The sequence below is a fragment of the Lampris incognitus genome, chromosome 5 (genome assembly GCF_029633865.1).
Source record: "Lampris incognitus isolate fLamInc1 chromosome 5, fLamInc1.hap2, whole genome shotgun sequence".
Lineage (NCBI taxonomy): Eukaryota > Metazoa > Chordata > Actinopteri > Lampriformes > Lampridae > Lampris > Lampris incognitus.
The window spans coordinates 2,591,613-2,608,363 of NC_079215.1; the positions used below are offsets into that span (position 1 = coordinate 2,591,613).

The window sequence follows — 16,751 nt, forward strand, 5'->3', positions numbered from 1 at the left end:
TCCAATACCAACCAGCTGAAAGGGGGCATTTCGCCACCTACCGCACCGGAGTCGGACATACTTCCGTCAATAAATCGATTCTCCCCCGGTTCTTGTATACTGGGATGACGACAGTAGTCCAATTACATGGCCTAATGGAGCTGTAACCATAGCTTGACTTGACTGTGCATGTAAACGCAGTCACTGGGACACTTGATTAACCTTAACCTAACCTCAACCTAACCCTAACCTTAACTAATGCTCACCTTAACCTAATCACAACTGATAGCTAACCTGTTTCCATGCAAATACTTTTGTCTGGCTAGGGGGAAACAGATCTCGATATAACACTGGAGCATTCTCCATCAAGTGAATGCCCATGTGAGGTTCACTCATGTTTTACTCTGTTTCTATCACTCTCCCTCTTCGCCTTCTTCGCCTCCTCTGTCAACGGGATTTATTTTCTCTTGCCGGGTAGAGTTTCCACTGTCACTTCGGTTGTTCCACCATCTATAATTTTACTGGGGAAAACAAAAGCGATATTGTAGTGTATCTTCCACCACATCATATATTACAGATATCCTCTGCCAATTTTGGTTGCACAATGGTTGACGCACTTCCTATGTGTTGTAAATCAAGCCTTCATTTTGCCGGGAGCTCGTACCCGGTGGCAGACAGAATTGCACAGTGAAAGCAAGGCTTATAGGGAACCATTCTAAATGCCGATGGTGTCATTATTCTATAGCCATTACACTGTGTAATCAACAGTTACTTCAAAATGATAACGTAAAGCGAAAAAAGTTGTCTACTGCCGCTTTAATTTCTATAGCACTTTTCAAAAACAAGGCTACAAACAGCTTCACAAATAAAAGATAAAGACACAAGAGAAAAATACCTGGAATAACACTGACTGTAAACTACAAACTAAAAGGAAAAAAATAGAGCATTTCAGTTGGAATAACACAGAATCTACTGATAAAAGCTATGATAAAAATGTGAGTTTTATGAAGTGATTTAAGAGATGATACCAATTTTGCAAGCCTAATCTCCCCAGGCAGGCTAATCCAAACCCTTAGAGCCTTAATGGCCTATAAAATAAATTATGATTGTAATGTTCGGTTCAACTGCTGTTTTATGATGCTTTAAGTAGATGTAATAAAATTAGATTCCACCCAAGCTAACACAAATTAGGATTTTTTTCCCCCACACTGGCAGTGGCTGTACTCTTATTCCAAGTGTCTTGATGCATGCTCAGTAATGCAGGTAAGAAATATCAGAAGCTTGAATCAGCTCATCTGGATACAACGTTTAGTGGGACAAACGTTTCATCACTCATCTAATGCCCCTTTTCCACTGCATGCTACTGGCTCAACTCAACTCTACTCTATTCGACTCTACTCGCTTTACTTTTTGGGATTTCGTTTTCCACTGCAGATAGTATCCCCTCATGGCAAAGCCCCGCTGGTCATTTATGGGCGTGCTGACTAGTTTTTATTTACATTTAAATAAATAAACATATATTTATATTTATTTCATTTTATTTATTTATATATTTATAGTGGTATTTTCATGTCACCTTTTAGTATCGGCTCAGCTCACTTGGAACCTCGACGGAGGTGGTACCAGAAAAATTACCTGGTACCAGGTACTTTCCCTAACTTTTGCCCAATGGAAAACCAAAAAAAGTGAGTAGAGTTGAGTAGAGTTCAGCCGGTACCATGCAGTGGAAAAGGGGCATAAGTGACCTCTTCAGTCTCAACCGACTGGAGGCAACCCCACCCTTATAAACAATACAGTGACTGCAGGTGTCCCCACCCTTATAAACAATACAGTGACTGTAGGTGTCCCCACCCTTATAAACAATACAGTGACTGCAGGTGTCCCCACCCTTATAAACAATAGAGTGACTGCAGGTGTCCCCACCCTTATAAACAATACAGTGACTGCAGGTGTCCCACCCTTATAAACAATACAGTGACTGTAGGTGTCCCCACCCTTATAAACAATACAGTGACTGCAGGTGTCCCCACCCTTATAAACAATAGAGTGGCTGCAGGTACCCCACCCTTATAAACAATACAGTGACTGCAGGTACCCCACCCTTATAAACAATACAGTGACTGCAGGTGTCCCCACCCTTATAAACAATACAGTGACTGCAGGTGTCCCCACCCTTATAAACAATACAGTGACTGCAGGTGTCCCCAGCCTTATAAACAATAGAGTGACTGCAGGTGTCCCCACCCTTATAAACAATACAGTGACTGCAGGTGTCCCCACCCTTATAAGCAATACAGTGACTGCAGGTGTCCCCACCCTTATAAACAATACAGTGACTGTAGGTGTCCCCACCCTTATAAACAATACAGTGACTGCAGGTGTCCCCACCCTTATAAACAATACAGTGACTGCAGGTGTCCCCACCCTTATAAACAATACAGTGACTGCAGGTGTCCCCACCCTTATAAACAATACAGTGACTGCAGGTGTCCCCACCCTTATAAACAATACAGTGACTGCAGGTACCCCACCCTTATAAACAATACAGTGACTGCAGGTGTCCCCACCCTTATAAACAATACAGTGACTGCAGGTGTCCCCACCCTTATAAACAATACAGTGACTGCAGGTGTCCCCAGCCTTATAAACAATAGAGTGACTGCAGGTGTCCCCACCCTTATAAACAATACAGTGACTGCAGGTGTCCCCACCCTTATAAGCAATACAGTGACTGCAGGTGTCCCCACCCTTATAAACAATAGAGTGACTGCAGGTGTCCCCACCCTTATAAACAATACAGTGACTGCAGGTGTCCCCACCCTTATAAACAATACAGTGGCTGCAGGTGTCCCCACCCTTATAATCAATAGAGTGACTGCAGGTGTCCCCACCCTTATAAACAATAGAGTGACTGCAGGTGTCCCCACCCTTATAAACAATAGAGTGACTGCAGGTGTCCCCACCCTTATAAACAATACAGTGACTGCAGGTGTCCCACCCTTATAATCAATAGAGTGACTGCAGGTGTCCCCACCCTTATAAACAATAGAGTGACTGCAGGTGTCCCACCCTTATAAACAATACAGTGACTGCAGGTGTCCCCACCCTTATAAACAATACAGTGGCTGCAGGTGTCCCCACCCTTATAAACAATACAGTGACTGCAGGTGTCCCCACCCTTATAAACAATACAGTGGCTGCAGGTGTCCCCACCCTTATAATCAATAGAGTGACTGCAGGTGTCCCCACCCTTATAAACAATAGAGTGACTGCAGGTGTCCCCACCCTTATAAACAATACAGTGACTGCAGGTGTCCCCACCCTTATAAACAATAGAGTGACTGCAGGTGTCCCACCCTTATAAACAATACAGTGACTGCAGGTGTCCCACCCTTATAAACAATAGAGTGACTGCAGGTGTCCCACCCTTATAAACAATACAGTGACTGCAGGTGTCCCACCCTTATAAACAATAGAGTGACTGCAGGTGTCCCACCCTTATAAACAATAGAGTGACTGCAGGTGTCCCACCCTTATAAACAATACAGTGACTGCAGGTGTCCCCACCCTTATAAACAATAGAGTGACTGCAGGTGTCCCACCCTTATAAACAATACAGTGACTGCAGGTGTCCCACCCTTATAAACAATACAGTGGCTGCAGGTGTCCCACCCTTATAAACAATAGAGTGACTGCAGGTACTCCACCCTTATAAACAATACAGTAGCATAATGACCCAAACCAACAACCAGCTTCATATGCAGATATGGGGTGACCATTAACCAGAGTTACAGTGGTCATGTGTACTGTTCACAGAGGACTGGGGAATGTTTACAATCACAGCATTGTAAGATGGTGACAGATGTACTCTTAGCCCCCCCCCCCCCCCCCCGGCTCAGTGATGGTCGTTTCATCGTCACATAGATGCCTGTTTGACTCCCTGTTCAAACCAGCGTTCCTCCCTATCAAGGATGGTCACATCATCATCAGGTGAGTGAAGAAACATTTCTCCCGCTAAATGTTGTGTCCAGGTGAACTGATTCAACGTTCTGAGACGTATTTAAAGTCAGTACTACTCTTTACTTGTACATTATCCTCTGACTTCTACCTTTAGTTGTACACACACAGCATAACATACAGTACATGCCGTTTCACATTCCTGATATTACCAAGCTCCAGTCTTGTTGCCTACCCCATTTCTACTTTCCACTGACATACCAAACACTAAAGCTGCTACGAGGAGTCTTTCATTTAGTTTTTTAAGGTTTTTTTTTATTTTTTACATTTCCTGCCTTTATTTAATAGCGATAGATCAGAGAAAGGGAGGAAAGGCCGAGAGGGGATGAAATAGCACCATGGGCCCGGGCCGGACTCGAACCCAGACCGCTGCAGTACTCAGCCTGATGTGGTGCGCGCTCCACCAGGTGAGCCAGCAGGGCGCCTCCAAGTCTGGTTTTTGTCAACTTTGGGCGCCCGTGTGTACAAAGGCAGTACTGTTTTGTAGAAAAACAACTTAATCATCATTAAGCTCTCCATCCCTCCTCTGGTAGCTCCTGCATTTGTCTTGTAGGGACGAGTGAGAGATGGTGGCATTTTGGACAAACAGGTGTCTGCAAGATATGCAGGCATGAAGTGATGTATCGCTAGTTGTGGCTACGTATCCTGCCTGTATACTATAAATCGTTCCGTCAGATTTCTCAGGGAATCTGACCCAGACATATGCGTCAATCACTGTATTACAATATCTAATCTTCTCGCTGATATCTCATTTGATTAAGGGAAGATGGCTGCGTGAATTTGCATTTGTAGCAGCCTCCCCCAGTACCGTCCATGCAGTGTCTTTGTCCACGTCTGTGTCTAAGTTTTGTCTTTGTTTGATGGCTGGGAGAGCTGGCGCTGGATCGGCTGGGAGAGTGGGGCAGGCTAAGCTAACTGCTGGCCCATGCAGACCGGCGCTTCTGATAACACCGAGGGCGGCCTGGTGACGGCCTCACCTGGCGCTGACTGTGGTGTTTTTGATGTCGTCGTGAGGAGTGTGGGGAGGTGTGTCGAGGGTGTCTGGCTGGAGGAGCTGGTGCTGGATTGGCTGGGAGAACTTGGTCTGCTTTGTCCGGTGGTCCCGGGGACCACGGCCCCTGCCTGGAGCTGTGCCCAAGGAGGAAGAAACGAGGACGGTCTGACAGGACGCGGAACCAGGGCGGACTAAGCTAGCTGCTAGCCCATGCAGACCAGCGGTTCTGACAGTCATCCTGGCTGGCGTTGTTCCCTTGGACAGGGATTTTTTTTGTATGTGTTAGTTTGGATATGTGTGCTAGTTTGGGTATGTGTGTTAGTTTGTGAATGTGTGTTCTTGTAGTTTGTGGGTGTGTTGTTGTCTTTGTGTTGTACTGCTGTGGGTTGGGGGAAACGGCATTTCGTTTCATTTCATGTACGCAAGTGATGAAGTGAAACGAGAAAGTGTTTCTGATTCCTGATTATGTTGGTCATACAGAGGCATCAGAAGGAAACTGAGATAAATAATCAGTGAAAATCTCCTTTAAGGATCGTTTTGCTCTAATACCATCGTCATGGTAATCTGAGCGATCACACTTTCTCCGCTGTGCACGTCACTCTCCATAGAACCAATGGTCTTATAAATATAGTCTGGGTAAATACCCAGCTGTCCTGGGTGGGAGCCATGGGGGAGTCAAGTGTGCACACAAGTCCAGCACTCCTCTGAGTGACGGGGCCACCTGTGAGCACCAGACATAGTTATCAATCCCCCGTGTCCCCATAAAGAGGTCCCGCAAGACCAGCCTCCAAACCTTGCATTCACAGGCAGATCGTGGTCACTCAAATTGTTTTATGTTCCCGAAGGATAGAGGGCGCAGTCCCACATGCTAGCACAGGTGTTGGTATTCGGGCCCATACAACTTGTGTTACACCACAACATACCAGTGCGGGGATAGGCACTAAGCTGGCGAAGTTCCAACAATGTCTTACTACATAGGTTTCCATATGCTACCATGAGTGTCTTGCCCAATTAAAGCTCCACGTTTCCTTATCTGGACTTGCTTGTATGATGCAAAACTGCAGCTTGGTTTTAGTTGTACACACTTGTGTTGGCTCTCTGTCAGTTTGATTTTAGCCGCAGCCACCCATGTCTGCTGTGCTAGACTCGCAGTAACCACAAGGGAAGTCAGGAAGGGATTTGAGCCAGCACATAATTTCAGAAGTCACACACACACACATACACACACACACACACACACACACAAACACAGGTGTGTTGCAATAGCAGGGATAATATAAAAACATGGCTATAGAGGACTAGACTAAACTTAGCTTGGGGTAAGCGTCCTCTCATTTCAGCTACAGGGGAGGCTGTCAACAATGCTGTTGTGCCGTGCCCTGCAGAGCCACCGCGGGTCTGACATGTCTTTGGAGGGATAAAGGATTTTAATATGGCCTCCAGCCTGCCCACATATCTTTGTTGGAGTGAAAACTCAACAAGCATGCACAAAAAGGAGGGGTGTCCGGGTAGCATAGCGGTCTATTCCGCTGCCTACCAACACGGGGATCGCCGGATCGAATCCCCGTGTTACCTCCGGCTTGGTCGGGCGTCCCTACAGACATAACTGGCCGTGTCTGTGGGTGGGAAGCTGGATGTGGGTATGTGTCCTGGTCGCTGCACTAGTGCCTCCTCTGGTCTGTCGGGGCGCCTGTTCAGGGGGGAGGGGGAACTGGGGGGAACAGCGTGATCCTCCCACGCGCTACGTCCCCCTGGTGAAACTCCTCACTGTCAGGTGAAAAGAAGTGACTCCACATGTATGGGAGGAGGCATGTGGTAGTCTGCAGCCCTCCCCGGATCAGCAGAGGGGGTGGAGCAACAACCAGGACGACTCAGAAGAGTGGGGTAATTGGACGGCTACAACTGCGGAGAAAAGGGGGTGGGGGGGAATCGAAAAAAACAAAGCATGCACACAAAAGCACAAATAGGCTGTACACTTCCTAGTGGGATGTGGATGTGGAGCTGTTTGAAGGAAACAGGGCCTGTATTAACTTTATATAGAAGAAAAGCCACTTTATTCTGTCATTGTAGTTGTTCGGTTACAATGGCATTTGTCTTCTGCATGTTGTAACCCATCCTATCGTATAGGAGCGGTGTGCAGCTGCAGCGCCCGGGGACCAACTCCAGTTCTTTCTGCTGCCTTTGAAATGAACTGCAGTCAACCAGGAAATGCAAAAAACAAGACTTGTGAAACTTGTATCTTAACTGATAATCTATCCATGTGAAAAATAGCTTCGGGCTTGGTCAGGCGTCCCTACTGACACAATTGGCTGTGTCTGCGGGTGAGAAGCCGAGTGTGAGTGTGTCCTGGTCACTGCAGCAGCGCCTCCTCTGGTCAGTCAAGGCACCTGTTCGGGGGGGGGACTGGGGGGAATAGCAATAGCATGATCCTCCCACGTGCTACGTCCCCCTGGTGAAACTCCTCACTGTCAGGTGAAAAGAAGCGGCTGGTGACTCCACATGTATGGGAGGAGGCATGTGGTAGTCTGCAGCCCTCCTGGATCAGCAGAGGGGGTGGAGCAGAGACCGGGACGGATCAGAAAATAGTGTAATTGGAGAAAAGCAGAGAAAAGTCCATTCCTTTATCCAAACCGCTTATCCTACTCAGGGTCCCAGGGATGCTGGAGCCTACCCCAGCAGTCACTGGGCGGCAGGTTGGGCGACACCCTGGACAGGCCGCCCGTCCATCACAGGGCCGACACACATTCACATGGGGGAATTCATGGTTGTTTATTCAGTGAATCTCGTAGTTACACTAATGCTGTTCATTTCGAGCTGGTCTCGTCTTAGCGTGTGATAAATCTGGAATGCAGCTTGGCATGGCGGAGCCAGTACACTCAGGTTGCCGGCGAGGTTGTGGGCGAGCATAGTGTCAAGTCAAGCCAAGTCAATTTTATTTGTACAGCCCAATATCACAAACTACAAATTTGGGCTTTACAGGTTTCTCAGTCAGATCCACCCCTCACTCCTCCCCAGCTCCACCCTTTCATCCAAATATGGTCACATATGTTTTTTTTTTTAAAAAAACAAGATGGTGACGGTTAAACTCCATCCATCCATTATCTGGACCGCTTCTCCTGCTCTCAGGGTCGTGGGGGAAAACTCAACGCTTCAAAACGGGAGTCCACAAACCAATGGGTGACGTGACGATGTCTTTGTCCATTATTTTATTCAGTCTATGGTCCAAATGCATCCTCGCTGGATTCTGTCTGCACTTTCACCAGCGACACTACCGCTCATCGGTAAATACAGTGTGTATAAATACAGCAACATTTATACCCGGATATCTCCTGGTATAAGTGATACACGCAACCGTTGTGGACAATCACCTGCAGACCTCTCCCGCTTCCGGTGTGGGATGACGGCTGCGTAAATTCGTGTTTGCAGAGGCCTCACCCAGTGCCGGTGTGGGAAGATGGCAGCACCAATTCACATTTGCGGCGGCCTCACCCAGTACCACATCCACATATGCATCTGAAGCTTTGTCTTCGTTTGATGGCTGGGAGAGCTGGTGCTGGATCGGCTGGGAGAGCGGGGCAGGCTAAGCTAACTGCTAGCCCACGCAGACCAGCAGTTCCAATAACACCGAGGGCGGTCTGGTGGTGGCCTCGCTTGGTGTTGACTGTGGTGTTTTTGATGTCGTCGTGAGGAGTGCAGGGAGATGTGTCAATGTTGTCTGGCTGGGAGAGCTGGTGCTGGATCAGCTGGGAGAGCTTGGTCTGCTTCGTCCGGTGGGCCCGGGGACCACGGCCCCTGCCTGGAGCTGCGCCCGAGGAGGAAACACTGAGGGCGGTCTGACAAGACGTGGAAGCGGGGCGGGCTAAGCTAACTGCTAGCCCATGCAGACCGGTGGTTCCGACAGTCATCCTGGCTGGCGTTGTTCCCTTGGACTGATTTTTGTTTAGTTGGATATGTGTGTTAGTGTGGGTATGTGTGTTAGTGTGGGTATGTGTGTTAGTGTGGGTATGTGTGTTAGTGTGGGTATGTGTGTTAGTTTGGATATGTGTGTTAGTGTGGGTATGTGTGTTAGTGTGGGTATGTGTGTTAGTTTGGATGTGTGTTCAGGTAGTTTCTGGATGTGTTGTTGTCTTTGTGTTGTACTGCTGTGGGCTGGGGGAAACGGCATTTCGTTTCATTTCATGTACGCAAGCGCATGAAGTGAAATGACAAATAAAGTGTCCTGATCCTGATTCCTGATTTTAGCAGCGACGGTAATGGATTGCTTATCTGAAATAGCAACTAAGTACTTAACTGCAAAACAAAAAGTCATCTAAGTACTGTAATTACCTTAGAGCCAACTACTCCGTAACGCGTTACCCCCAACACTGCTATTATACTAGTCAAGAGACGAAAGACTTCATCTTTGAAATACATAAAATTCACTTGATTGCTCTCTGTTCACTCTTTAGCTCCATTCTTTACAGTGTGTACACAGGAAGATAATTACAGACAGCCTGAATATGCAGCATAAGGTAGAGATAGTTAATGTGTAATGTGCTCCTGTGGCTGTGACTGTAGCAAGCAGCTGGAAGTGGTGATAAACGTTGGGTTTTTAATTATAATAAAGGGCTGTTCTGTGAATCACATGAACGCCAAATTATCTAAAAGACGCCAGAGACTTGTCAGAGGTCTACATTTTTGTTCTAATTAAATATTTACTTATCGATAACTAAGCCAACATTAAAATGCAAGAATTTTGAATGGGCAGCACGGTGGCGCAGTGGTTAGCGCAGTGGTCTCACAGCAAGAAGGTGCTGGGTTTGAACCCCGGGGTAGTCCAACCTTGGGGGTTGTCCTCTGTGTGGAGTTTGCATGTTCTCCCCGCGTCTGTATTGGTTTCCTCCGGGTGCTCCGGTTTCCTCCCACAGTCCAAAGACATGTAGGTCAGGTGAATCGGTTGTGCTAAATTGTCCCTAGGTATGAATGTGTGTGGGCCCTGTGATGGACTGGCGTCCTGTCCAGGGTGTCCCCTCGCCTGTAGTCCAGTGACTGCTGGGATAGGCTCCAACATCCCGTGACCCTAATTAGGATAAGCGGCTTGGATAATGGAAGGATGGAATTTTGAATGGAGTTTGGCCTACTACGCCTGACGAGAACGTCGTGACAAACTATTTAAATGATTCATGCAGACTGACGATGATTCATGCAGTCAGCAAGCCAGACCTTTTCTACTGTTGGAAAAATAAATGATCAGTAACAGCTCACCTGCTGCTGTGTCTTCTTTGTCCACAAATGGACCACAGCTGCTGGACTGAGCCCTGCTGCTCCTGCTGACAGCAGCTCTCCAGCAGTGGGTGAGCTAACGAAACGGACTGTCAGTAGACAGTGGACGGCTGTGTGACAGGGGGACTTAATTAAGCTGCATTGTAGCCACAGTGGCTTTGTTATCAAAACAAGAAAAAGTGGTAACACCTTATTTTAGGGGATCGGAAATTACCTGGTAATTTCCTAGTAATAAGGAGGTAGTTTTTACAGATAATTTTACAGCTAACCCTAACCCTAACCCTACCCCTAACCCAAATAACACAGGAATTTCAACCTTCTTTCTAAGAAATTACGTGACAATTACCCCTTACCCCCTAAAATAAAGTGTAACCAAAAAAACTAAATCAAATATCTTGTTTTATTCACAAAATAATGCGTAAAATTGGCTGTTTTTTTACTCGGGCACGGTAGCTAATTGCCAGGGCACGTAACCCAGTAAATTGGGACAGGCGATTGTGGGTGGGCAGCGCTAAGATTTGGGTGGGAAATGCCCACCCCTGCCCACGTCTGGATCCGGCCTGGGATTCAGAAGCGGCTGGCCAGTACAGGGCGCTGGGGAGCCAACCCCTTCAAATATCAAGAGATGAAAATCTACTTAAACCTGTTAAATATAATGTAGTTGTATAATGCAAATAATGATGAAATAAAAGTGTTGTCAGTCTGTGAGCGTCTGTCAGCAGCATTAAATACTGGTCCAAATGGTATTTGGTTGATTCCTGTCTGAATACATATACTTCCTGTCTGAATACATATACTTCCTGTCTGAATACATATACTTCCTGGGTGAGGGGCGCCGGCCAAACCATACCTTATGTAAGCCCTCAAACTTGTGGCGAGCAGGTGACCTGAGGCTGCTGTCTGACTGGTTACTTCAGGTTTTCCAGGGGGCGCAGTTCTGTGTCCCCAGACACTCCCACTTTTACTGGCAGTGAATTGGTATTGTTTTAATGTTTTTTGATCTCATGTGATTGGGCAATTCTCGTGGCTGTCAATCATGTTCACACCCACCAACACGCCTCGTCTCAACTGTCAATCATCCACCGTCTACCAACCCTGATAAAATCTATAGGCTACATTGTCCTTAATAACTCTGTGACTATGTGGACAGTAAAGCAGCTGTCGGGTGTGCTGTGCCAAGGTGCATCCCCCCCCCAAACATTTTTAGCACCAGCCGCCACTGCCTGGGATGCAAATAAGATGTTTTCTGTCACCTTTAACCTGCTCAAACAAAACCTTTTGGTAAAAGTTTAAGTGTCACTTCTGTTTCAGCTTGTTTTCCTGGGCTGGCGGTTAGCTAAAACTATTCAAACTAGCTAACTTAAGTTCTGTTGTTAAGCGCTCACTCAGGACATGATGTAAACACCATGTATGTAACTTTAGCTACACAACTGAGAATGTACAGTAGAATACCAAGCGTATTTCCAAGTACAAACTTAAGACAATGATCCCATATTGTTCTGTTCACAACAGTCACACAACAGTTGTGCTTCACATCCGTGACACTATGTGAGCCTGCTGTCATCGAGATTAAGGATAAATTACTGTCAATTCAAGTTGAAAGATAGATTATGGCTTTTCCTTTGACACCAGGGCTTAGAACTCAGAAGTAAACTAGACGGCGACAGGCATGGGCCAAGTCCTTGAATACTGGGATAGCATCCAGCGCTTTACCTGAGCCCCCATCCACAGGGTTAGTGTCAGGAAGAGCATCCGGCGTAAAATTCTGCCAAATCATTATGTGGATTGACAAGACCATACCGGATCGCTCGAGGCCCGGGTTAACAACAGCCAGCATTGGTGCTGTGCCCTCACCGGGTCCTGATGGAAACTGTAAAATCTGCTGTGGCGACCCCTGAGAAACAGGGAAAAAGCTGAAAGAAGAAGTTAACTAGATGGCTCGCTCCCTCACCTGCCTCACACACTCCCCCCACTGTGAACAGCAGCTGAGCCTGTTGCTTAGTAACGCCGGTTTTTTCTTTTTTCCTCTTTTTTTCCATTGATGGGCTGTCGCTATCCCCATTCACAAAAACATCCTCTCTGTATGCGAGGCCACATCATCTGGCATGTTGGAGTGAAAGCTATTCTGTATCAAGAGGTCTTTGTGTGCGACGTTTTCATTGCAGCCGAGTTTGTTGTGGTGTGTGTGCAACCCGTACAGCACAAGTCCTCTCTGCATATCAAATCCCCTTACTGTATCCTGTTTCCTTCAGAGACTCCAACAGACTACCAACCCTCTGAATTTATCATCACAGTCCCCAGCAGAAACAGGGGCATTATTCTCAATCCCAGCATTGGCCATCATCATCATCATCATCATCATCGTCGTCATCATCACCACCACACTCTGTGTGTGACGCCATAACGCGCACAGCAAAATTCAACACAAAAGCTTTGCAATTATGTTTTCAAAGCGTAAAAAGAGGGGATTAGGAACTTGCACGTGGGGGGGGGGGGGGTCCAGTCTCACAGACAAGAGGTTTGCATACAAAAGACACTGTTGGTAAAAGTATTGATGAATGAGGAAGTAACTGAGGACATCGACTCTGTACAATTAATCCCAATCTACACTCAACGCAGGCTATAATGCTTAATGCGTCCCACATCCTTACCCTGACCTTTTTTTCTCTCTTTTAGATTTCCCCCTTTTCCTTCCCAATTCTATCTGGCCAATTACCCCACTCTTCCGGTCTCTGCTCCACCCCCTCTGCTGATCCGGGGAGGGCTGCAGACTACCACATGTCTCCTCCCATACATGTGGAGTCGCCAGCCGCTTCTTTTCACCTGACAGTGAGGAGTTTCACCAGGGGGACGTAGCGTGTGGGAGGATCACGCTAGTCCCCCCAGTTCCCCCTCCCCCCCGAACATGTGCTCCCGACCGACCAGAGGAGGCGCTAGTGCAGCGACCAGGACACATACCCACATCCGGCTTCCCACCTGCAGACACGAACAATTGGGTCTGTTGGGATGCCCGACCAAGCCAGGGGTAACATTGGGATTCGAATCAGCGATCCCTATGTTGATAGACAATGAAATAGACCGCCACGCCACCTGGATGCCCTGTACAGCCTTACCCTGACCTTTAACACAGCACACACAACCCTAAACTTAGCCATCTCTAATGTAAGACTCAAACATGAACATTTCTAACCTCACACCTGAACTGATACTCGGTACTGGTACTGAAGCTGGTGAGCTGCCAGAAGTCCTGAACACCTTCACTGACACGCTGAAAGGAGTCGTACACATGTGAGAAAATGGGGATTTGATAGGCTGACATGTGGTCTGGTGAGACCAGACATATGGGTCCTCACAAAGTGCTGCAGTCACATCGACACGCATCCTATACATGCAGCAGAAAGTTGGTAGTCGATGTATTTCAGAAACTGCGACTGTGGGACGGGGTCATGAGACCCTGACAGAGATAGTTATGTTTTGTTTTTTGTGAGGGGGGGGGGGAAGGACGCTCCAGTGCAGTGTCATGTGCTGTCCAAGTCTTTAAACTCAAACACGATCTTTTACACACCAGCGTCAACTTACCTTGTCCACTCTGTGCAGACTTTGCAGACAAAACAATTCAGTGCTCTTCCAAGTGGACTTCGCGTGACCCCGGATGCTTTAGATCAGCCTCACTCCATCCTCGGCCAGTCTGCCTTTAACTAGTGTGCAACAGAAGACACAAACATGTACACATAAAGCACCAGAGTAAACCAAGTTGGTTTCCAGACTGGTCATGGTGTTTACTGTGATGCTGCTCTGACTTCTGACTCGGCATTAAGGAGTAGTTATCTTTACTACATGACCCAATCCCAGCACTCACCTAAAATGTCCCGGCTTTACTGGCGCCCAACCAGCAAAGCCCTGAGGTTTAGCACCTGCTCTTTTAAAGACACACTGAAAGCAGCAACGTCAGCCGGTTCCACCACACCACCGTTCAAATCCTCTCTGGGTTCACTAAAGCCTCTTCATCTTTGATTTCCTTTTGCTTTTTTCTTTTGGCTTTTTTCCCCTTTTTCACCCCAATTGTACTTGGCCAATTACCCCACTCCTCCGAGCCGTCCCGGTCTCTGCTCCACCCCCTCTGCTGATCCGGGGAGGGCTGCAGACTACCACATGCCTCCTCCCATACATGTGGAGTCACCAGCCACTTCTTTTCACCTGACAGTGAGGAGTTTCACCAGGGGGACGTAGCACGTGGGAGGATCACGCTATTCCCCCCAGTCCACCCCCCCCCCCAAACAGGCAACCCGACCGACCAGAGGAGGCGCTAGTGCAGTGACCAGGACACATACCCACATCCGGTTTCCCACCCGCAGACACGGCCAAACGTGTCTGTAGGGACGCCCGACCAAGCCGGAGGTAACACGGGGATTCAAACCGGCGAGTCCCATGTTGGTAGGCAACAGAATAGACCGCCACGCCACCCGGACGCCCAGATCTTTGATTTCCTTTTCGGCTAACCAAGAACATCTATATAAACCAGTGAGAGGCTTTAGAAATAAAAACCTGGAAAAGGCATCTGAACAACAACGTTTCTTGTGTTGAACGTACAAATGACCAACGGTGGGGTTTTAACTGCGTCACGGTCATGTGAATACTGCCAATACTGCAAAAGTTGAGCACGTTCGCTATGTGCACGTTTCAGATTTTATGCACCAGATCTCGCCCATATCAACCATGCCTCACCATAATATCATGTGATCACTATGAATAGAGGGAATATTGCTCCGTGGTGCAGACACGGGCTTTAAACTAACCCATCCTCTTTCTTCCGTCTGTCTTCCTCAGAGGAGAACTGTACGTACTTCAAGCACTTCACTCCGGGGGAGGAAGCTGAGATATTCGAGTATAAAACACAAAAAGGTAAGTTTAAGATTGCCATTGGGGTTGCTCTGTGTCGATTATCTTTACTGTCTGGCAACCAAAAATAAAAAGCTATCATTCATGAAGTTCACCTTGCTGTTGATGAATAGTAGTCAGTGCAGGGTGGGGCATCAAATAACAAACAAACAAAAAAACAACACAATCTTGCCACGGTGGCCCAGTGGTAGCGTTGTCGCCTCGCAGCAAGAAGGTCCTGGGTTTGAACCCCAGGGTTGTCCAACCTTGGGGGTCATCCCAGGTCGTCCTCTGTGTGGAGTTTGCATGTTCTCCCCGTGGGTTAGGGTTAATACTCGTGTCTGTGCCCCTGAGCAAGGCATGGCAAGACGAACTGGAGTTGGTCCCCGGGCGCTGCACGGCGGCTGCCCACTGCTCCTATACAATAAGATGGGTTAAAGCAGAGCATCATTTCCCCACGGGGATCAATAAAGTATGTCAAAATAGAAAATAAATCAATCCAACTTGAGCAGCTCGCAGTGGGTCTCAGCCTGCTGTTTGCTGCAGACGTTTAAAACCATTTACCACCATAAATAAACTGTTGTCTGTTCGCAGGTGCGTACTTGAAGAGTCCCAGTTTGCACTTTTATTATTTCTCTTTTAAGTCTACAGACGAAGCAAATGCAGAGGGAATGATCTGTCCCGGGTTTTTTGTAAGTCTCATTTTGTTTGAAATCACTGAACTGGAATGAGGAGCAACGTTTTCAGCAAGCCTGATAAATGTAGGAACTCCTCTCGCAGACATTTTTTGTAGATAAATCTCGACAAAACACAGGGTTTGTCACTTCTTACTGTCACTCGTGCCACAGGAAGAACAGATACACCGCCCATGGACGCTGCCAGCTACACTGTAGGGCAGTTAAATATAAATAAATATTATTATGGACTATACATTCAACATTTGAGAGCTGTGTGTTTTCCAACCCCCATTTCTCCCACTCCTTCCCCGTTTTCTTCCATTCCTGAACGGATGACCCTGGTCCAGCTGTGTCCCCGTTCGGCCCGTGTGATGCACGTTCTCTGACATACCTCCCATGTTATGTGCATGTTATGTGCATTAGCAAGCTAATGCACATGTGGAGCACTGTCACACCCAATTATTGGGGTGTAAATATGAATAAACTCATGCATTCATGCACCACCACACACACACATATTCACTCTTGCGCACGAATATTCCAGTCATCAGATACTATTCCTTGAAAAAGACTGTAGCCCTGGCTAGAATCTACTGCTGTACTGAGCCAAACTCTCCTTCTGAGCCATTAGGCTGTATTCTGATGAAGTATGGCCACAGATGGAATAAACAGTGAATGAATGTCTCCATGGGAAAATCCACCCAAGCAGACAACATACAAGCTATACTTGATCTGGCATCGAGAGCTCATTCATAAAATGTGTTATGTAAATCCTCTAACCCAATGTTAGTTTAGAAAGAACTGGGAAGACGTCAAGGCCAAGGCCACTGATTTCAGACTTTTCTGGCTGCCCTGAAATTCTCCTCAGCACAAGTTAGCCAAACAAAATCATCTATACTATACAGCCATCCATCCATTATCCGAACTGCTTATCCTGCTCTCAG

At 47.2% G+C, this 16,751-nt stretch overlaps 1 protein-coding gene across 1 annotated transcript in view; it reads left to right on the forward strand.

The window, feature by feature from the left end:
* The window catches only part of LOC130113400 (voltage-dependent calcium channel gamma-1 subunit-like), a 39,393-nt gene that overhangs the window by 15,620 nt on the left and 7,022 nt on the right, over positions 1-16,751 (forward strand). The window contains exon 2 of the mRNA XM_056280993.1: positions 15,080-15,154. Coding sequence (XP_056136968.1) covers positions 15,080-15,154 — 75 coding nt within the window. The remainder of the gene's footprint in view (positions 1-15,079; positions 15,155-16,751) is intronic.